At 43.5% G+C, this 21586-nt stretch overlaps 1 protein-coding gene across 9 annotated transcripts in view; it reads left to right on the forward strand.

The window, feature by feature from the left end:
- EPB41L1 (erythrocyte membrane protein band 4.1 like 1) overlaps positions 1-21586 on the forward strand; it is a 223362-nt gene that overhangs the window by 168577 nt on the left and 33199 nt on the right. For 7 of the 9 annotated variants that reach the window (XM_073606505.1, XM_073606503.1, XM_073606507.1 and 4 more), the window contains exons 10-15: positions 732-884; positions 1787-1884; positions 4671-4846; positions 8869-9014; positions 10639-10671; positions 14243-14401. In XM_073606505.1, the coding sequence (XP_073462606.1) occupies positions 732-884; positions 1787-1884; positions 4671-4846; positions 8869-9014; positions 10639-10671; positions 14243-14401 (765 nt within the window). The remainder of the gene's footprint in view (positions 1-731; positions 885-1786; positions 1885-4670; positions 4847-8868; positions 9015-10638; positions 10672-14242; positions 14402-21586) is intronic. The other 2 variants (XM_073606506.1, XM_073606509.1) reach the window with 1 other exon arrangement.

Consider the following 21586-nt stretch of genomic DNA (forward strand, 5'->3'; position numbering starts at 1 on the left):
GGAGACGATCGGCAGACGTCTTTCGGTTATGCCCCATCAACAGAAGCTGGGCAAACGGTACATACGGGCCGAATGTTGCATGGTTTCTATTGGACCGGCCGATGCCGCCCGACATTGGGCCTGTGTGTACTAGGCTTTAGAATCAGCATATAACATAGAATCAGCATATAACGTTCGCTGCCTGTGCCTGGCGATTGGCCGCTAAAGTACTACCTTGTATGAGGCAGTAGTGCGCCCAAAGCAAAGACATGCCAGGCCTTTCAGTGAGCTTTGGTGATCACTTTGTGGAGAAGGGCTAACGTATTGTAGAAGTAGAATCCTTATGGTGCAATGTTACTTTAATATAATTATTGTCAGTACAGAGTCACTCCACAGCTATTATGTAATTGTTGCATATAGTTGAACTGTCTTCTCCACTGTACCTCCGTACTTGTATTTTCAAACCTTTAATCAAAAAATATTGAAAGTAAACTTTTTCATGGAGATTCTTATTAACATACTGGTTCTGTCCTGCATTTGAAGAAATTTCCTGGTTAATGTTTTAAGAACTGCAGGATTCCTAAATGTACTATATGGTGCTGAGAATGGGGTTAATCACTAAAACATTGGCTATAGAATGGCTTGCACTAAATGTGTCTTTTTGTGGTAAATAATGTAATTTCAGGCTTGGTACTATATCTGAAATAATTATCCAACGTATTTTTACACTACGCTTTTTTCCCCCCTCCCAGGATTCTGAAGGTATAGATATAATGCTAGGCGTCTGTGCCAATGGGCTTCTGATATACAGAGACCGTCTGAGAATAAACAGATTTGCCTGGCCCAAAATCTTAAAGATTTCTTACAAGAGGAGTAATTTCTATATCAAGATCCGGCCGGGTGAGGTAAGTGGTGTAAAAAGTACAATAGAGATTGCAAAAATAGAAATAGTTTTTCTTTAATTTGATTGATGAAGATGATGTATGAATACTGGAGGAAAAGCAAATAATGCTTTTGTCCAGTTAGATTTCACCAGTCATTTCCAGTTGGTTACACCTAATTTATCCTTTAATAAAAGTGGATGTAAACCCGAAAAAATTTTTTTTAATTAAGGCTTGCACCTTGTACAGAATAGGATTTCATGTCATCTGTGCCCAGTCTGGCCACGAAGAGTTAATCCAGCTCTGAGCAATCCTCCTATCTATTCTCAGTGAGATAAAAACAGACAGACAGAGAAATAGGAGTCCATTTTTGTCCCTTTCTGTGAGTGACAGGTGATTTACATATCTCATGCAGGAGCCTGAGAGAGACATTCTGTGTACTTCAGATCCCCTCCTCCTTTCTTCTCCAGCTTTCCCAGGATTGGCTGCTCCACGCCTCAGCATGATTTGGCATGCTGAAGTCATGTGGTGACTTTTCTGGGTTTTGACTGGATGTTAGTGATCATAGCAGAAGTTCAGTGTAAGAAATACACAGAAGAAAATGCATGTTGACAAGGGGAGTGTAGAGGTGGGCGGGGAGTCTACTGACATCATGACTCCACCCACCGAGCTCCAGACAACAGACCCACCCACAGAATCTGCCGTTTTTCGGGTCTCATAACAGACAGAGGGGAGACATTTGACAGGTGAAGATACATGCAGGAGGCATGTATATCCTTATAGATAACCACTATGGCAGTAGTTTACAAAGGATGAAAGTGGGTTTACATCCACTTTAAGATTTCATAAAACAGCTGCATTATAATGGAACTTTTACAAGCAGCTATAAGGCGTCTAATTGGTATCCCACTTGTTCTTTGTTCTAGTATGAGCAGTTTGAGAGCACCATCGGGTTCAAACTACCAAATCATCGAGCCGCAAAACGCCTCTGGAAGGTTTGCATAGAGCATCACACATTCTTTAGGTGAGTTTATAGGATTTCACTAACATCAGTTCAGACAGTATTATTTTTTTTTTAACTAGATTTATACAGTACTATACTTTACAACAGACCACACCTACCTAATTCCAGAAAAAGATTGAGACTTTGGAACGTAAATTGGAACTTGACCTGAAAAGGGAAGTTCCACTCAACCTCCCTCTTCCCCCCTCCCCTATTATCAATGTGAATTTTTTTTTTTTTGTGGTAGCGAGTGCCTATTTCTGACAGGTACCTACTTCCACTTCCGCTCTGTTAACCTAGGTTGGCGGACCCTCCCATCCTACAACCGACCCCCCCCCCCTACACACACACCCCTATCCCCCAACCTCCTGGGACACGTCACATGTCCCAGGAGACTGCAGAACATTGAGAAAGCACACCGCGTCCCACGCATGCGCAGTGAAAATTGGGCTGTGAAACACTAAGAAGTAACAGCCATCTTCCCACAAGCAAAATGGTGGCGCCTGGAGACCCGTAGCCCAGTGAAGAACCGGCCTGGGTGATGACAGCACTGGATCCCTGGACAGGTAAGTGTCTCTATATTAAATGTCAGCAGCTACAGTATTTGTAGCTGCTGACTTGTAATCTTTTTATAACCGACCGGAGCTCCTCTTTAACGTTATAGTTAACATTTAAACATATTTAATAGCAATGAAAGTATTTAGCTGCAAAATTATGTAAGGAAATGTAACTTACCAACTGGAGAACAGCTTGAGTGCCTATTGTTTTAATCTTTAATACACAGACTAGTTTGACTTGCCTGCACTATTACTATTTACTACTGAATAAATATCCACAGATCGAGATAATAATCAGGATGCACAAAAACAGCTGAAATTTATGGATAAGCATTAGTAAAAAAAAAAACAGCAAAAGGTTCTCTCTCCTCTGCTTCAATTAAGACTAAACCCTAGTACACAGGGGCCGGATGTTGGGTGGCATCGGTCGGTTCAATAGAAACCGGCCGACATTCGGCCCGTGTGTACTGCAGTCGGTCCGCCAGAAGCCAGCCAATGGCTGAGTGTGCTGACCGGAGTGTTCTGGCAAGGGGGGCATCCCCCTGTCAGAACACAATAGAACAGCAGGGGAGATCGCTGTGCCATCATTGGATAGTTTGTACAGCGGCTCCTCCTCAGCTGTCAGTTTTTTTCATTCAGCCCTGCTGTGTTGAAGAACAAAAATTACTAGCGTGTACTAGGTTTTAGGTTCATTTGGTTTCAATATGCAATAGTTTGTGTGTTAAAAGTGCACTGTAGTAAGAAAGCCCTTTCATTTTGAATGGGCTACCCAAGCACCTCAGCGCAGAATTAGAAGCGGAGTTCCACCCAAAAATGGAACTTCCGCTTTAAGTGCAGGTGACCCCCTGAGATGCCACATTTGGCATGTCATTTTTTTTTTTTTTGGCGGGGGGGGGGGGGTGATACCCTCTTTTTAGAGGCATCCAGCTCCCACTTCCTCCTGGGGCTCCACGGCACCGGAAGGAAGATCACCTCTCTCCCCTCCCTCCCTGCAATCTTTTGCACTCTCCAGTGTTAGTAAATCAACTCCAATGCATTGGTATGGGTTAGAATAAATGGTGGTTTGGGCATAAATGAGTACACAGAAGGTAGGTTCAGACACCGTCTGTTAGACAGTATAATCACTATGCCAAAGTAACTTAGAATAGAGTTCTATACCACTACACTAGGACTAACCCATGAAACGTCAGCAAAAAACAGTACAGCTAAGCATCTGCAATGTGAATGATAATACTGTGACTAGTCTAAAGTGCACTCTAGAAGAATGGATAGGATATGGTGCAATGTCCCCTGAGGTGTACCTCTTAGCATGAGTAATAGATTAAGATCTCTGTGTAGCCGCTGAAAAGGGACAATCTTTATTCCTAACTCTTCCGCCAGCTAGTGTCGGGGCCCCAGTTGTATCATTGGAGCATGTGAGAATAGTACTAGTTAAGTCTGCAGGCAGCAATATGGCTACTAGATGGTTTTATGGTCAGTTCCTAAAGGGCTCAGTCTCTCTAGCAGCAAATAGTAAATCCTCACAGCAGCAGCTCACCAGTCCCAGTGATAATGCAGCTCACCATCTGGTCACACACAGCTATTAGTCCACTCTCTGCTCTGCACCCAGGTGACTCTGGCTGTTGGCACATCTAGAGTCAGCACTCCATATGCGGCCATCATTATGCAGCAGCGGTGGTGCACAATGGACAGCAATGTGCACTCTCCGGGCTCCCTCGTGGCAAGAGGAAGCTATGTCCTGTACAGCCTAAAAAAATGCAGCTCTTTCCCCTCCTCCTGGCAATCTCCTCCTGGGAAATGCAGTTTAAAAGCTATTGAATACAGTAGAGTCTCTCTCCTCTGGACTACAGTTCCCACATTGCAGTGCTGCCTGACTCAGTCTATTGAACTCTTCCCGCTCAACAGACCCCTCCTCTTGTTGCCATTACCCAGTTTAGCACCACAGGGCAGCAGCTACTGAGAGCAATTGCAGTCAGTGTTTCTCTAACTCTCCATTCTTAGCCAAGCACCTGACTACACAGAGACATGGCTGTCTTGTGTAATACTAGTATGTTTACAACACAATGAGCAGGCTCTGCAATGCACAGATCATGTCTAAGGTCAGACAATAACACCACAACAAACCAGATTACAGTGTCAAAGTTGGCTCTGCAGTGTCCTTTGCTTTAATCATAAAACTACTGCTGCGTAAAAAAAAAAAAAATGCTGCTTACAAAAAGCAAAAATTAACCCCTTCTATCTCATACCCAGGCTGGTCTCTCCAGAGCCTGCCCCCAAGGGCTTCCTAGTGATGGGCTCCAAATTCCGATACAGCGGGCGTACGCAGGCGCAGACCCAGCAAGCAAGTGCTCTGATAGACCGGCCGGCTCCTAACTTCAAGAGATCCGCCAGCAAGCGATATACCCTGTCTCAGAGTGCCGAAGGGGGTACGTGCAACATGTACATATATGCAACATTTACAAATAAAGTGGTTCCTCGAAATGCTTGAATCCAGCAAACCTAATTTCCTTCTTTTAGGTTGAGGTTGTAGTTATTTTTACCCTAAAGGCACACTCCAGTAAAAATTGAGCATTAAGGTGACACTAAGCTCAGGATCACAGTAGAAGTAAAGCCTTTTTGGGCACTTATACCTACAGGTAAGCCTATAACAAAGCTTACCTGTAGTTACAGTGAATATCTCCTAAACCTGTACTGTTTAGGAGATATTCAGACTGCATGCAGCCGGCGTGCCATCCCTTCAGAGCTCCGCGTGGGAGTCACATCATCGCAGCACAGCCAATCAGACGGCTGGAGGACGCGAACCCGGAAAGAAGACCAGGTGAAGATGGAAGCGCCTGTCAGCGGTGACAGCGCAGCGCTGGGGGGCTTTGTTTTAAGGTAAGTATTTCATAATTTGCTAATATGCGATTCATACTAGCACATTATGCCTCTACCTTGCAGGGTTTAAAAACAAAACTTTTGGTGCGGTTTACTACCGCTTTAAGAAAAAAAAATTCTGTATTCCCATCATAAAACAGAACTTTTTATTGCTCAAAGTGATCTGCAACCTCTCCCAAATTAGCCTTGCTGCAGTTCTTTGACTTTCTGGTAGAGGGTGGCAACGTTCGTTCTCCATGGTCCCTGTGCGTTGGAAAGCAGCCACCCTCTAGTGTTCATTCCCTAGAGACTACCGATGTACACGCGGAGGCACACAGTGCTGGCACATATATACTTCAATCCTCCCCTCAACCTAATCGCTATCCATTTATCTCCATCCCCCAGAACAACAGAGCACACATGAGTCTCAATACAGCACATGCTCAATGAAAGAAGAATGACACTTGGAATTATGGGAATTGTAGTGTCAATAGAGCTGTGTACATGACTGCAAATTATGTGCATTGCTCATTTGAGTAGAAAGAACGTGAGGGGGAAGAGGACACATTCGGCCTTTAACAGCAAGATTGTATGCACAGCAAGAAGTAATTTTTATATAAAACAATTGCAGCGCTGTTATGTTGCCGATTTGTAAAAATGGTTTTATGAAAAAAGAGAATTATGGTTTACTGTCACTTTATACCTTGAGAGGGAGCATAGCTTACCTTCTGAGCAGTTTGACCCTTCATCCAGACACTGCTACACTGCATCAGTCCCCTATTCTATTCTGTCTGTTATCTGGTGATCCTGGAACACACCTGCTGGAGATGCAGGAACACAATCAGTAAACTCGATGTAAAAAAAATATGTTAGCACTAGGAAGTTTCACACAGCCACCAATCAGATTAAAACCTGCTTTGGAAGTTTGAATGTCACTGATGATGCAGGTAGAATACAAAAATGAGAGAATTACATAACACAGGCTATTGCCGTTCTACTGATCTTATTAAGAGGTGCGTGGGCTTGACACCCACTATGCAATACCTGACACCTCAGAAAAGAATCTATTAATATAAATGGCTCAATACACAGAAGCTTTCAGGAATTGGATAAAGTCACCTTGCAATTCATGTTGCTGAAATTAATGGAAATTGCAACTGTCAAGGTATGCAGTCCCTTGTTCTCCTGAAGGACCCTTCCGTAGGTGGTTTAAGAAATATGTACTAAGGAAGTATTGGAAGCTGCCATTAATTACCTCCTCTATGGAAAATACTATCTTCCTAGCTGTCATGCTGATTCAATGCATTTGCTGACCTAGCTTTCTTGATTTGCATGTTTAATATTTTGTTAATGCATCTGAAAGTATTGAGGCCAGAGAAGGCCATACATCTAACATTTCTTGAAGTAGATCAGTAATGGCAACCATCATATTCCTCTCAGTACAGGTTTTCTTCCAAGGTGTGATATTTGTGTGGGATCCCTTAAAGAGACACGGTCATTTACATATACAGGGCTAAATTATAGTGTCTGATAACAGCCTTTCACCTTGAAAATTATACTCAATACTGTGCTCCTTTGCTACTTCCTTGCTACACAGATCTAACAGAGCAGAGCTTCGGGGCATATGGCCACCCAGCTCTCCCGCTTCATGTGACAGTGCTATGGCATGAGCAGCCAGTTGTCTGGCCCAAACAATGTCATGTGGGGAAGTGCAGTAGCGTCATCCATCCGGGTAAGCTCTGGCATCATCTGACAATGGCAAACAGACAAACATTTCCCAGCACACTTACCAACTAGCCTGCAAACAAACCAAACTGACCATGTCTAACAATTCACATTAAAAACAGAGGGTTTTGCCGCCTACATTTGCGAAAATAAAAGTGGAAACCGCAGTGCCCACGTCAAGGGTCTTCTGTATATTGTGGTCCTAACTCTATAGTTTTGAGAGTCTCCAAGTTAGAGCACATAATGCAGTGTTTAAATTAAGGTTTGCCTGGAGGGAGCCTCCTCTTCAAAGGCATAGGGACAAATTGGACACCCAGCATTAGCACAATGACAGCTGAAGGTATCCAATGTGCCCCCACACCAAATCAGCAAACAACCTAAACAAAAAGATGGTAACTACCCCAGCCTGCAAACAAACCAAATTAACCCTGTCTAATAATATACATTAAAAACGGAGGGCTTTGTTGCACACATTTGCAAATATACTGTATGTGGAAGACGCAGTGCCCATGTCAAGGCATCTTATATACTGCGGTCCTAACTATTATCTGACAATGGTGTTAATCCAGGGTGGACAAGATATTCGTGCTCAGATAAGGGTCTGGTATGGAATTTGGGGGGACCCCACAACATTTAGGTTTTTTTTGCGTGGGGTTCCCCTTAAAATCCATACCAGACCTAAGGGTCTAGTATGCATTTTGAGGGGGGGCATTGACTTTTTTCTTTTTACCAACAGGTTTTTTTTTTTTAGCAGTTAGCAGGGAAGCCCGATCCGCTCCTTAACAACCAGCAAAAATTCTCATTGTACTAATGCGCCACAACCATGCTGCAAATGCACCACAACCATATGCCAGTGCGGTTGCGGTGCGTTACCATAAACTTGATTGGGAGGCGTTGACAGGCTTCAATCGCTTCTTGACTCAACTTGAAGCTTCAGTTTGGAATCAACGCCGGGGTAACGCTTCATGTTTTTATAATGTGAACAGCACTGCGTGCTGTCCATAGTATCATTTGCATAGGCATTGTAGGGGCCTTTTTAACGACCCCTCAAACGCCTGCTTTTAATGCCAGTGTGAACCTTACATCACTTCCGATTTCAATGCAAAACATGTCGTCGCTTTCACACCTGCAAATTATGTAGTGTTTTCATATTTTCCAACCCCTGTATTTTAAAATGTATAGGGACCTGATAAATTCATTTTTTATACCTGTTCCTGATCTTATAGTCTAGATTTTACCTATCATAGCCATATAGATAAACTTATTCTGTGGCCAAATTTGGGTAGAAGCCAGTAGACTTAGCCAGTAGGCAATATGTTTTGGAATGTTGAAGGACATTTTTGCACACATTAGACAAAGTCAAAATTTCCACATCAGACAATTTCCCTGGTTGGAATCAAGCCAAAACACTAGCACTGCAAGGCTGCAGCTTTCCTTGGCCAATGTAGAATGCAGATAAAACAGTTATATGTTTAGAACATTAAGATTTTGACAAAATGAGGGATAACGCACTGGGCTATGAGAAACATCTCTATTTATTAAGGGTTGTTCGAAGGGCTGGGTAATGAAACCTAGAAAATTTGTTTCATATATCAGTCTGTGTTGATTATCAAAATCGGGCATATGATTGGCTGCTATGGTCAAGAAATCCTTTCTTTTTTTCTCCTGTTTGAGTTCTTTTATATACTTCTCAGTTATTTCATTGTATATTTTTGTAGGTTTTACTGTAGAATGGTACTCCTTTATAAATATAACCCATAGAAAGAATTACAACTATGAAATCCATTACTAACACATCTGCAATATCATTTTATATTTATATCTTCTTGCCTCATATTCATATACACCCACTCACTGCTCTTTAAAGGAATTTCTAAACAGAGTGCTCTAAATGAGAATCATGAATCCACCCCAGAGAAAAATCACAAGGCAACTCCGGGTGGAGAAGAAGAAGACGAAGACGAAGGAGAAGAGGAAGAAGTGACCACTCCAACCAAAATCAAAGAGCTTAAGGTAAGATGACTTCCATACTTCCATGTTTAAAGCATGCATCTCTTTATTCGTCTTTCAATTGCAAGTGTTTGAGAGCCAAAGTTGTCTATGCAGGGATTACTTTGCCAAGAAAGATAGGTTTAGATCCACCTTGTTATCTGCCCAGCTCAAACATACAAGGCTAATAGATACTTGCTTAGTTACTAAAGGGCTTGGGTGGCGGTTGTGCATGTACAATTGCCTTATTTGTGCGTGTTCTTGTACTGGCTGCTTCTGGACAGCCTGGACATGTCTTTAGTTGTGTTCGGTCATTACTGATGCCCATATCTACTGTAGATCAGCCAACTGCATCAGGTTCAGACAGATTAATCTGCTTGTGTACTTAAAACCCAATGGAAGTGTTCAGAAGTCAGTCCATTGGCAATAGGTATTGACGCCTACTTTTACCATAATGTTAAAATAACTCCAACAAGCTCATATTCAGGAGAAGGAGAAACACTCAAAAGAAGCAACCACATTAGCTAACCCAGGTGCCTGGCCACTTAAGGTCCCATTGAAACCTAACGCATTCTGGTAACGTTAACCAGGTAATGTGTGGTGTTCACGAGTTACATTGCGTTAAGGTGGTTAATTAATTTTGAATAGGCTGCCATGGACCTCATTCCACTGAAAGTCGGACATGCCCAATTTTTTTTTTTTTTTTAAAGCAGCATGCCTCAATGCAGAGATGGTTTCCATCTGTGTGCTATGCAACCTAGAAGTATTGGACTGCCCTTCAAAGTAAATCACAAAACACTGCAATGCTGTCAGGCTTTGCCATGCTTTGTGGTCAGCACAATGCGGTGTTAAAGGGCCCTTAAAATATCTGCTGGCTCAAAGACCTCGCTAATTGAGTCCTGAGTTTTACATTAATTAGTCCATCCCTGAAATAACTCTTTTGACAATTAACTGTAACAATGATAGTAACCCATTCTAACCAGGTTGCTCTCTAGCTAGCCAATGTAGGCAGAATTTATTTGTCATGCTACGTGTTTTAAATAATGTATTATTTGTTTGGATGATCCCAAACCATCATAGTCATGCCACCCTGATCTTGTGATCATATCATATGGTTGCACCCTGAAAATATGTTTCCAGGCAAGGATGGCAGATTAAAATAGTTCAATGTTCTTACATGGAGTATATGAGCTCTCGCATCAACCTCAATTTGGGAGTACCCATGTACAGTGCCCAAGCTACTTATTTAAGCATTTTGTCACGTTAGCAACAATGTCAGTGCGCTAGTTTCCATTGTGATAGAGCCTGCAGTAGTTGCGGCTCAGACTTCCTGATAGTAATGGTTCTGCAGGGTTTGTAATTTACAGATTTTACAGTATGTCTGCAAGTCTGTTTGTCTCGTGTCTGCATGTTTAAACAAAGTTTGTTGCTAATTAATTTGGCTTTCCCCATATATTTTATAGCCTTTGCTTCATTTAATTTTGTCTACCACCATGTTTGTTTACCATGCTTTAAATTCTGTCCTCGGGTAAAAGTTCCCATGCTATGGGCATTGATCTTCAATTCCATGTAGCCATATGTGTCTGTTTGTACTGCTTTGTTTCTCACACTCACTCGCTTGCTTCTGTTTCCTGCCTATTGCTACCAGTCGGAGCAAGAGAGCACTCCCCGGCACAAGGAGGTACCCACTTATAACCAAACATCCATTTACCTATCCTGGCTCCCATCCACCTATCCTATAACCCAGCATCCAGCTAGCTCCCTTTGGTCTACCCCAATACCAACCTCTTTTCTTCATAGACGCCATCACCCTTGTCTTATAAGCTATCCTATACTCTGTTCACCTGTTACCCCTCCTCCCAACCACACATATATAACTTCATCTAGAGTCACAGCAACCTAATAAAATACCAGGTAATTAAAAACCAAGCATGACATCTGACTATCATTACTGTAATTACCCTATTTGACATTGGACTCTGGAAACCATCCAGAGGAGGTGTATTGTTGTAAGTTGAGGTCTTTACATGCCTTAGAAAAGGGATGCTCAGCCTGTAGCCCACAACCTCAAACCAGGGAAGCGTTTGCCTAGGGTTGGCAACCCATTGATTGCAATCTAGGCTTGCTGACCCGCTATCCCAGAGCATCAGAGTGCAGTGAGTTGGCGCCATCAGCGGAGGGAGCAGGAGCCACATAAGTCAATGCTTCCTCTGTAGCACCGGCTAAAGTGCACTCCGCCTTTAAACCTTTCTAGCAGCCTGGTGAGCGATGCCAGCAGCAACTGCAAGAGGAAAAGAAGGTCAGTGTATTAGGCTGGGTTCACACTTATGCAAATTCGATGCGGGTTTCCCCGGATTGAATTTGCATTAAAGGAGAGTGTGACTGGCTCTCAATGGTGCCAGATCACACATCTCCAGGACGGCCGCAGAGCGCACAGCAGAAGGGTCCTGTGCATCTTTGGCTCCATTTCAGATCTGAATTCAGGCAAAAATTTGGACCTGAAATGGTGAATGGGGACACATCAGACCCCCTGCTGTGCCCCGCACTGCACATAGTGTAAACTCAGCCTTAAACAACACATACACTGGGTATAATAGCTTTTGCAATGAGCATATTCCCACCTATAAAAGGGTTAAGAACTAATAGGCTGTTGTCACACTGATCTGTGGGTGCAGCGCAGTACACCTGCGACTGTCCTGTGGGATAGCTGCACTAAGCGATAGACTTCTATGGCTCAGTGCAAAGCACAACTAACCCGAGAGTAACCTGCAGCACATCAGGGGCCTCAGGACAGTAAGTGCTCATTTACATTTGTGGTTTCAGGGGCAGTAAACCCCATTGTTCATTGAGGCCCATGACTGGTTACCAAATTACTTTAGTGGTCCTCTGTCTTCAAAAGGTTGAGCACCCCTGCCTTAAAAGACGAACACATAAAGGAAGATACATGTAAGCTGCCATTAAAGGGGTTGTAAACCCTCGTGTTTTTTCACCTTAATGCATCTGTCCTCTCTTGTCTCAAACCATGGTACCAGATGGCATACCCCAACAAAGAAATGAAATGCCAAACATACAATTCCCATGCTTTCTGTGACCCCCCCTCGTAATAGGTGGTTATTGCTCTATGGTAAGAGCACATCCATTGATTGGTGGTGGTATTCACAAGGTGGAGGACTTTGTTGGTGGCTGCAGTGGTCAAGACACTTTTACACCTTTTATATCATTAGAGTGTCACGCTAGTGACTCATGGACTCACCAAACTTTTTAAAATATATTTGGGGTTTTTTAGCGCAACACATTTATTGTTAGCTCCTGCAGCCTGGCAGATAAAAATGTAGCACTGGCCTGTCTGTGCATTAACGCCCCGTTAACTTGAATGGCAGAAGGAGCATCCCATTTAAATTTGTGGGATGTTAAGCTGGCCATACACTGTAATCTAACAAAAATGTAGGAATTCCACTGTGCCTTGTGTATTCTAGATGCTGCCACAGGTGGCTGTCAGAATACCTGACCAACAGCTGCCCAGCTAAAAATGTTCTACCTGGCTTCTTAAATTTTTTTAGGATGTTGGGTGGGTGAAGGCCGACAGGGTCATCCATGTAGTAAATGTCATCTGTTCATCAGGAACTGGCCAAAGTTCATATAGAGTATGGACAGCTTTAGGTTGCAGCTTAGCACTAGATGCAGGCATCACAGGAGGCTGGAGCCATCGCAAGAGGAACTACGTGGGGGTGGGATGATGCGAACGCGCTCGAAAGGGAGGCTAGGGAAATTCTGTTTCATTGAAAGACACATGAAGTTATATGCTGTTAGGTTACAAGATAAAAACAAAAAAAAATTGTTGATCAGCCCAGAATAGCCCCTCCTACAACCAGCATGTTTTTTGCTATTGTCCTAGAATGATGAAAATATTTTCTCCAGCTCTGCCAAAAAAAGTGTAACCTTATTTTGGTAGCATTTTTTCTTCAGTTTTTTTTCTTCAATCAAAATTCTTTCCCACATTGCTGCTTGAGCTGGTCTCTACAATTGCAGCTATTCAGACTTCAACCTAACTTTGGAGTGCTGTACCCAAACCCATTGTAGGGACAAGTGAGCTTCAGGCACTCAGTTTTGTGTTAGGTGCTTTACAAATCCTGCTCTGGTAGCAAATTGGCTTCAGAGCACTTTCTGGGTCCAGAGCCATTGGAATTACCTCAGTGTTTGCCCTGCCTCTAAAGACACTCTGTGAGTAGGTCGATCAGGTTGAGTACCAAGAGGTATCTCATTAATTGGACAGCTGAGCGCCTTTGAAATCCCCACTTTCCTTCGGTCTTACTGAAGAATGGGTTAACCTTATTTGGCTAAGCACTGATGTCATCCGCTGAATGGTGTGTTGTACACTGCAGGCATTACATTATTATTTGGCCTGATGGCCACTGATGGGAAGCATAAGAAAATCGACACTCTTAAGTTCCCTCACTGTTGTGTCTACAGGACAGGCAGTGATGGGGGTTTTAGAACGTCCCCACTTTATCGAAAAAAATAGCCTTTAGATATACTTCAACCTGATTACTACATACTTTCCATGATTACCTGCCCACCCCAGCATGTTCTCATACAAAACTTCCTAACAACTCTTTCCCTGCCACCTAGACACCTTCCTTCCCACCTCTCCTACCTATCTGCACGTACTTTCTCATCTCAATACATCTTAAAATGAACCTGTACTCTACTTTAAAAATGTAAAAGTAGATGTCATGACAAAGAACATACACCCCAAGATGTTTACCTTCTCTTATCTAGCTAGACTTTGTTACTGGACCCTGACTTTGATGACTTTACAGCTGAGCTCCACCAGTGCTCTGTCCATGATCCAGCCAATGAGACTGTCATTGGACAGTGGAATGGCAGGTAGCCGTGCGTAGTCATGAGGTAAGGGTAAGTTACGTCCCACTAACGAAGTAAAACTATATAAGAGAGGTGGGCTGAATGCCCATTTCTGGCTACTAAAATTTAAAAAAAGACATCTTGTAGTGTTTGCTCTTGAGCTGGAATTTTCCTTTATCTTAATATGGAATACAGGTCCACTTTAAAGACCCTGTTGTTACACCTGAACGTCCGACCTTCCAGAACCCTGCACCTAGCTTATTCATTTTCAAACCACAGGTTTTCAGAATTACTGGAACCCCTTCACTGCCAGAGAGGTATGGGTCATACGGTAGAGTGAAGGGGTTGCAACAGGCTATTGACTTGTGTTTGTTATATCCCTCACGTAGTTCCTGGACAAGTCACAAGATGTCCTACTGAAGCACCAGGCCAGTATTAATGAGCTGAAAAGAACCTTGAAACAGCCAAACAGCAAACTTGTTCACAGAGAACGTGGGCGAGAAAAGAGGCTGCCGTCTTCACCTACCTCCTCATCCCCCAAACTGGAGGTAAGTTTACTTTCAGAGTTAATGGACTAGTCCATGTAAATGTTCTGTGTACATGAAGCCAATACTATAGGACACTGAGGCTTACTATTACACTAAGAAAGGCCGGAAGGGTGGGTCAAAGCACACAAGTGGGGCTGTAGGCTCACATTTACAGATTAAATTACTTGCAAACCCTAACATATAAGCCTGGTAAACACTATGAGTTTTTTTTTGGGTTGAACGAAAAAAAACCTGTCAGCTGTACTAACCATCCGAAGTTAGATCGGGAGCTGGTCGGCTGCTGGTTTTCCAGCATGCCTGTCCGACAGAAGCCAGCCAAACGGCCAGCTTCTGTCGGACAGGGTGCGAGCAGTTTTTTTTTTTGAGCCGGCCGATGTCTCCCGACATTCGGCCTGTGTGTACAGGGCTTTAGATTGCCCAAGCACTGGGTATCAAAAACAATAGGCATTTTTCAATAAAATACTGTTTTTCTTCAGTTCAGTTGATCTCCTACACCCTCTTTGCAGCCATTTTCTGTCTATCTACATGCGCTTTAGCGATGACTGCATGGCAGTTCCCACTGTGGGTTTCCCGATAGTGACAACATGTTCACATAATATCGGTTAAAATGGCCACTTATTGGAAGACTATGCAACAGGGTGACAATGCAAAAGCACAAGTGATCTGCGTTTTGGGGCTCCAAAAGATGACTAAAGATATGTATAGACAGTGTAGCAACATTGATTTTACTACAGGTTTCCTGTAAGGTACACATCAGGGACAAACAAGCACTGAGCAAAAACCCTCCCAGTATCACACCCTGGGTGACAGGAACATGGCTTACCACATGACATGCAGCTTTTACAGACTGGTACACAGTAAACTGCCTGCTACTGGTGACCTATTCATAATTTATCCTTGTACTGAAGTGGATCTAAAGGCCCCTTTCACACAACTGTTCTGATCAGGTCTGCCTGTCAGTTTTTCAGGCGGTTCCGATCGAATGTTCCATTCACCCGTATGCACCTGGATGTAAATGAACACATGTCCTACCTCTGATCTGATTGCTCCACTAAAAGCAAAAAGAAGGGGATCTTTTCTCCTCTATGTAGGCGGATCAGATCGGAGGGTAGTCAGGTGTAAACAGACAGCAGAGTCTGTTTACACCCGGCCAACTATATAGCAGAGCGGGCTCTGCAGAAACTGAGGAGACACGGACCAGTCATCCGCCTGCTCTGTTCAGATCAGCAGGGATCTGTCCGCCCGTGTGAAAGGGACCAAACTGAAAACTGACCCTTTTTATTTAAATTCCTCTTGAAAAATAGCAGTGTGCTTTCTGTGCCTTGGCACTTATGTTCTGTAGCCTCATATCTGTATATCTGAAATGTAAGATTGTTATAAATGCTTCTGCCTGCTAATCTCACCAGATCTGGGGTGAGATTTGGTGATGTCAATACTGTGCTGCTCACGTTGTTTACTGGAGAGAAATCTGCATTATAGGATTTCCCTGATGTTGCTTTATTCATTCTAAGGCTTCATGCACACTGGAGCTCATAAACAGCCATTTGTTGGAGTTTGGAGTTTTTTTTACAAGCCCATAAACTCCACTCTATGTTATCCTATGTGTCCATGCACACATGGACGTTTTTGGACATTTATCAGCAGTGGAGTTTATGGGCTGTTTTCTGAACACCATAAAATTGCGTTCAAGAGCAGTCCTGGAAACGCCAGACACTGGTAAAAGGTGTTAAACGAGGGTTAACGCTGTAGAAAGAGCGTTATGCCTCGTTAGACGTTTCTCTGCCTCTATTCAAAATCAATGGTTCCCTATGGGATCCCATTGATTTGAATAGAAGTCGCACCAGAAGTCGGATCATCATGATCCGACTTGCGTTGCGACTTGTGTGCTGAGGATAAGGGAAGCCCCCTCCAAAATGAAAAAAAAAAATTGGCGCGGGGTTCCCCCCTCAGACGATACCAGACCCTTCCGAAAAAACGGCGTGGGGTCCCCCCAAAATCCATACCAGACCCTTATCCGAGCACGAATCCCGGCCGGTCTGGAAAGGGGGTGGAGACGAGCGAGCGCCCCCTCCTGAACCGTACCAGGCCGCATGCCCTCAACATAGGGGGTAGGTGCTTTGGGGCAGGGCGGGTGCCCCCCCACCCCAAAGCACCTTGTCCCCGTGTTGATGTGGACATGGGCCTCTTCCTGACAACCCTGGCAGTTGGTTGTCGGGGTCTGCGGGGGGGGCCCCCAGATCCCGGCCCCCAACCTGTGTGAATGAGTATGGGGTACATCGTACCCCTACCCAATCACCTGGAAAAAAAGTGTCAAAATGAAAACACACTACACAGGTTTTAAAAGTAATTTATTAGGCAGCTCCGGGGGTCTCTTCCAACTTCGAGGGTCTCTTCCAACTTCTCCACTCTCTTCTCCGCGCTCTCCGGTTCTTCTCCTGCTATCCGGTGCCTTCTGCCGGGTTCTTCTGCTCTTTGGGCGCAGAACCCCCCCTGCCCCAAAGCACCTACCCCCCATGTTAAGGGCATGCAGCCTGGTACGGTTCATGATGGGGGGGCGTGGGGTGCTCGCTCGTCCCTACCCCCTTTCCAGACCGGCCGAGCTGCGTGCTTGGATAAGGGTCTGGAATGGATTGTGGGGGGACCCCACGCCGTTTTCTCGGCTTAGGAGGTTCCCCTTAAAATCCATAACAGACCGAAGGGTCTGGTATCGTCTGAGGGGGGAACCCCATGCCAATTTTTTTTTACATTTTGGCAGGGGCTCCCCTTCATCCTCAGCACACAAGTCGCACCGCAAGTCGGATCATGATTCTTCTTCTGGTGCGACTTCTATTCATATCAATGGGATCCCATAGGGAACCATTGATTTTGAATAGAGGCAGAGAAACGCGGATAAAAGCTAGCGCCGCTAAACGTGCATTGACGGCAATGCAAAACGCCGATAAAATCACGTTTTTAAAGTGACTTTTTTGAGCATCCTGTGTGCATGGAGCCTAAGGGTATTTACTTTCTACAATACTCCTGCTGCTTCTTGAAGGCCTGATTCACACCTACGCATTTTTCGTGCTTTTTGCATTTTGCAGATTTGCACTACCTGACGTGTTCCATAGGAAACCATGTTAAATAGACTGTAGTAGAAATCTGCAAAATACAAAAAGCACTAAAAATGCATAGGTGTGAATCAGGCCGAATAGCGTGTGATCAATTATCAGATCACCTGTCATCAGGGAAGCAGTTCTGACATGAGGAAGCATAGGGGAAAGATCAGCTGCAGGGAGTTTACAATCAATACTGGGGACTAGACTTTTGTCCTCTGATTCCTTTTTTTTCAGAGCTTCTACAATCAATCTTTAATACACCTGTAGGCAGGTGCCTACTAGGGGCGCTTATGCTGTAAATAGTTACTGGGCTAGTTTTTGCATTTCCCGGGCTTTTTGGGTTCTGTCCTCCACCCTGTTCTGCATATAAAAATGGGGAAGAGATTGCATGGGGAAGAAGTGAAAAGTCAGTCTGAGAAGATGTATCCTCCCCCACGAACTGCCTGCATGGGAATCCACCTCACTAAGGACTACCTGGAATTATGTATTACTACCTGGAAAGGTATCCCTGGGCAGCCTGAAATGAGTCAGCTAGGTAAAAACTGTATTTTGCACTATGAGACTGTAATGCTGCAAAAGTTTCAGTAAAGTGCTTTAACTGTTCTAAGCCTGGTCTGAAGTCATTTAAAGGAGTGCATAAAAGGTACATGGTGTATCTAGAAGAACAGGGCCTTTAAAACACAAATGGGATAGAAGGAACAGAGTGGAAGGCCACTACCAAGGGTTAACTCAACCAAAGAGTAAGCAGAAGAAATGTAGTTGCTATGGGTAATCATAAACTGGTGGAAGTGTAACAGCAGGCAGACAGTGAGGAGCCGTCTCAGGCATGGGTAACGGGGCCTCTGGTAGCAATGGGGTTGGTGTTCTGGGTCCTTCCCTAGCAATCAGTTACCCAAAAGTAGTTGGGATCGAACCCAAGGGTACAGAGACCCCAGATACCTGGCCGGATGGTATAGGAGAGCTGAAGGAGTTAACAAATTGCACGCCTGACGTATACAGCAGACCCAAATTTTGCCACAGGGAGTGAGGAGTAGGGCACAGGCTCAGCGGTGTCCTTCCTAAATGCTACATTCGGAAGGCTAAGGTGTGCAGTGGCATGGGAGAGGACGTTTCACAGGAACTCTGTATGTTACACGGCTGCATACAGTGTACGGCTCGCCTCCAAGCCAGGGTTCCGCCTTAATGTTGACTTCCACATTATTGCCCTGCCTGATCCCGGGCATTGATGAGCACATACACAAGAAGAGGTACCCCCACGTGCACGGCGAGGAGGCCCCACCCCACACACTGTTCTGTGGAAGCTCAGCTGCCCATCTCGGACTGTGCAAGAATGTGCAACTGGTGGATACCATGGTTGGACCGCCGCTCTGGCAGTGTCTGACAATCAAGATAGTTCATTGAAACTAACAGCGATTAGCTGGGGCTGTCACATGCTAATATATGGTAATCTGTAACATGAACGCCCTGTTATTTATTACTTCTAAATTCCATGTTTCTTTAAAAGTGTTAAGATCCCAAATTATGTTTCCTTAAGCATGTCTAAAATGCTAAATAATCACTGTAGTTAGTTATCATTCCAGGTAGGAACAACACAGCAAAAGCGCCATTAATCATGAATCCCAGAGAGACTTTTATTCTGAAGGTTCTGTCTGGAACATCTTAATTTGGCTTGATCAGATTTCTCTAAGTCTCCCCAAAGATTTATCAAAGAGATTACCTGGGGGCTGAAACTCTTGTGAAGGTCTGAGCAGCCTCTTCCTGTGTCCTGATTAGACCAAAGCAGTATACATTTTTTTTATTTATTTTTTTCCTACTTTCATTTCAGTCTGCTTTATTCTTAAGATATCACGCCTGATAATTTTTATCTCCTGTTAGTGTCTACCAAGCTTTAATGATGTCTGCAGCTCAGATCTTTCTTCTCTAGGGATGCTCTCCATCTGCCTTCATCCTTGGATTGGCTGATTTTATCAGACCTCATCTCTTAAGTTTAACATCAGCTATTAAATTGTGTTCATCCATTATATATTTTTTTTATTTCTTGCACTTTAGAAGTCATTCTAGGCTGGCATTCTTTGCTCCTCAAAGCAGTATTATACTAAAAAAAATGTAACCCCTTCATGACAAAGGTAAAACAAATCCTAATGGCTGAACACAATTTTGCAACTTTGACATGCGTTTGTTAAACTTAAAACTGTACATATAGTGTATCCAGGTGTATTATATCTTGTTTGTTTTCAGGACAAATTGGGCTTTCATTTGGTGGTAAATAGTAATGGATATCTCCTGATTTATTTATTTTTTTTGATTATTAGAAAAAAATCTGTCCCAAAATAGTAAATACCATATACAGTCAGGTCCATAAATATTGGGACATCGACACAATTCTAATCTTTTTGGCTCTATACACCACCACAATGGATTTGAAATGAAACGAACAAGATGTGCTTTACCTGCAGACTTTCAGCTTTACTTTGTGGGTATTTACATCCAAATCAGGTGAACGGTGTAGGAATTTAAAAAGTTTGTATATGTGCCTCCCACTTTTTAAGGGAACAAAAGTAATGGGACAGATTAACAATCATCCTTTAAACTTTCAATTTTTAATACTTTCCAAATCCTTTGCAGTCAATTACAACCTGAAGTCTGGAACGCATAGACATCACCAGACGCTGGGTTTCATCCATGGTGATGCTCTGCCAGACCTCTACTGCAACTGTCTTCAGTTCCTGCTTGTTCTTGGGGCATTTTCCCTTCAGTTTTGTCATCAGCAAGTGAAATGCATGCTCAATCGGATTCAGGTCAGGTGATTGACTTGGCCATTGCATAACATTCCACTTCTATCCCTTAAAAAACTCTTTGGTTGCTTTCACAGTATGCTTTGGGTCATTGTCCATCTGCACTGTGAAGCGCCGTCCAATGAGTTCTGAAGCATTTTGCTGAATATGAGCAGATAATATTGCCCAAAACACTTCAGAATTCATCCTCCTGCTTTTGTCAGCAGTCACATCATCAATAAATACAAGAGAACCAGTTCCACTGGCAGCCATACATGCCCACGCCATGATACTACCACCACCATGCTTCACTGATGAGCTGGTATGCTTTGGATCATGAGCAGTTGCTTTCCTTCTCCATACTCTTCTCTTCCTATCACTCTGGTACAAGTTGATCTTGGTCTCATCTGCCCATAGGATGTTGTTCCAGAACTGTGAAGGCTTTTTTAGATGTTGTTTGGCAAACTCTAATCTGGCCTTGCTGTTTTTGAGGCTCACCAATGGTTTACATCTTGTGGTGAACCCTCTGTATTCACTCTGATGATGTCTCCTCTTGATTATTGACTTTGACACACATACACCTACCTCCTGGAGAGTGTTCTTGATCCGGCAAACTGTTGCGAAGGGTGTTTTCTTCACCAGGGAAAGAATTCTTCGGTCATCCACCACAGTTGTTTTCCGTGGTCTTCCAGGTTTTTTGGTGTTGCTGAGCTCACCTGTGCGTTCTTTCTTTTTAAGGATGTTCCAAACAGTTGATTTGGCCACACCTAATGTTTTTGCTATCTCTCTGATGGGTTTGTTTTGTTTTTTCAGCCTAATGATGGCTTGCTTAACTGATAGTGACAGATCTTCGGATCTCATATTGAGAGTTGACAGCGACAGATTCCAAATGCAAATAGCACACTTGAAATTAACTCTGGACCTTTTATCTGCTCCTTGTAAATGGGTTAATGAGGGAATAACACAAACCTGGCCATGGAACAGCTGAGCAGCCAATTGTCCCATTACTTTTGGTCCCTTAAAAAGTGGGAGGCACATATACAAACTGTTGTAATTCTTACACAGTTCACCTGATTTAGATGTAAATACCCTCAAATTAAAGCTGAAAGTCTGCAGTTAAAGCACATCTTGTTTGTTTCATTTCAAATCCATTGTGGTGGTGTATAGAGCCAAAAAGATTATAATTGTGTCGATGTCCCAATATTTATGGACCTGACTGTAGACTCGAGTATAAGCCGAATTTTTCAGCACATTTGTTTGTGCTGAAAATGCCCCCTTCGGCTTATACTCAATTCAAGCACTTTTCTACAGCAGAG

This window comes from Aquarana catesbeiana, linkage group LG12, assembly GCF_042186555.1.
Source record: "Aquarana catesbeiana isolate 2022-GZ linkage group LG12, ASM4218655v1, whole genome shotgun sequence".
NCBI classification, from domain to species: domain Eukaryota; kingdom Metazoa; phylum Chordata; class Amphibia; order Anura; family Ranidae; genus Aquarana; species Aquarana catesbeiana.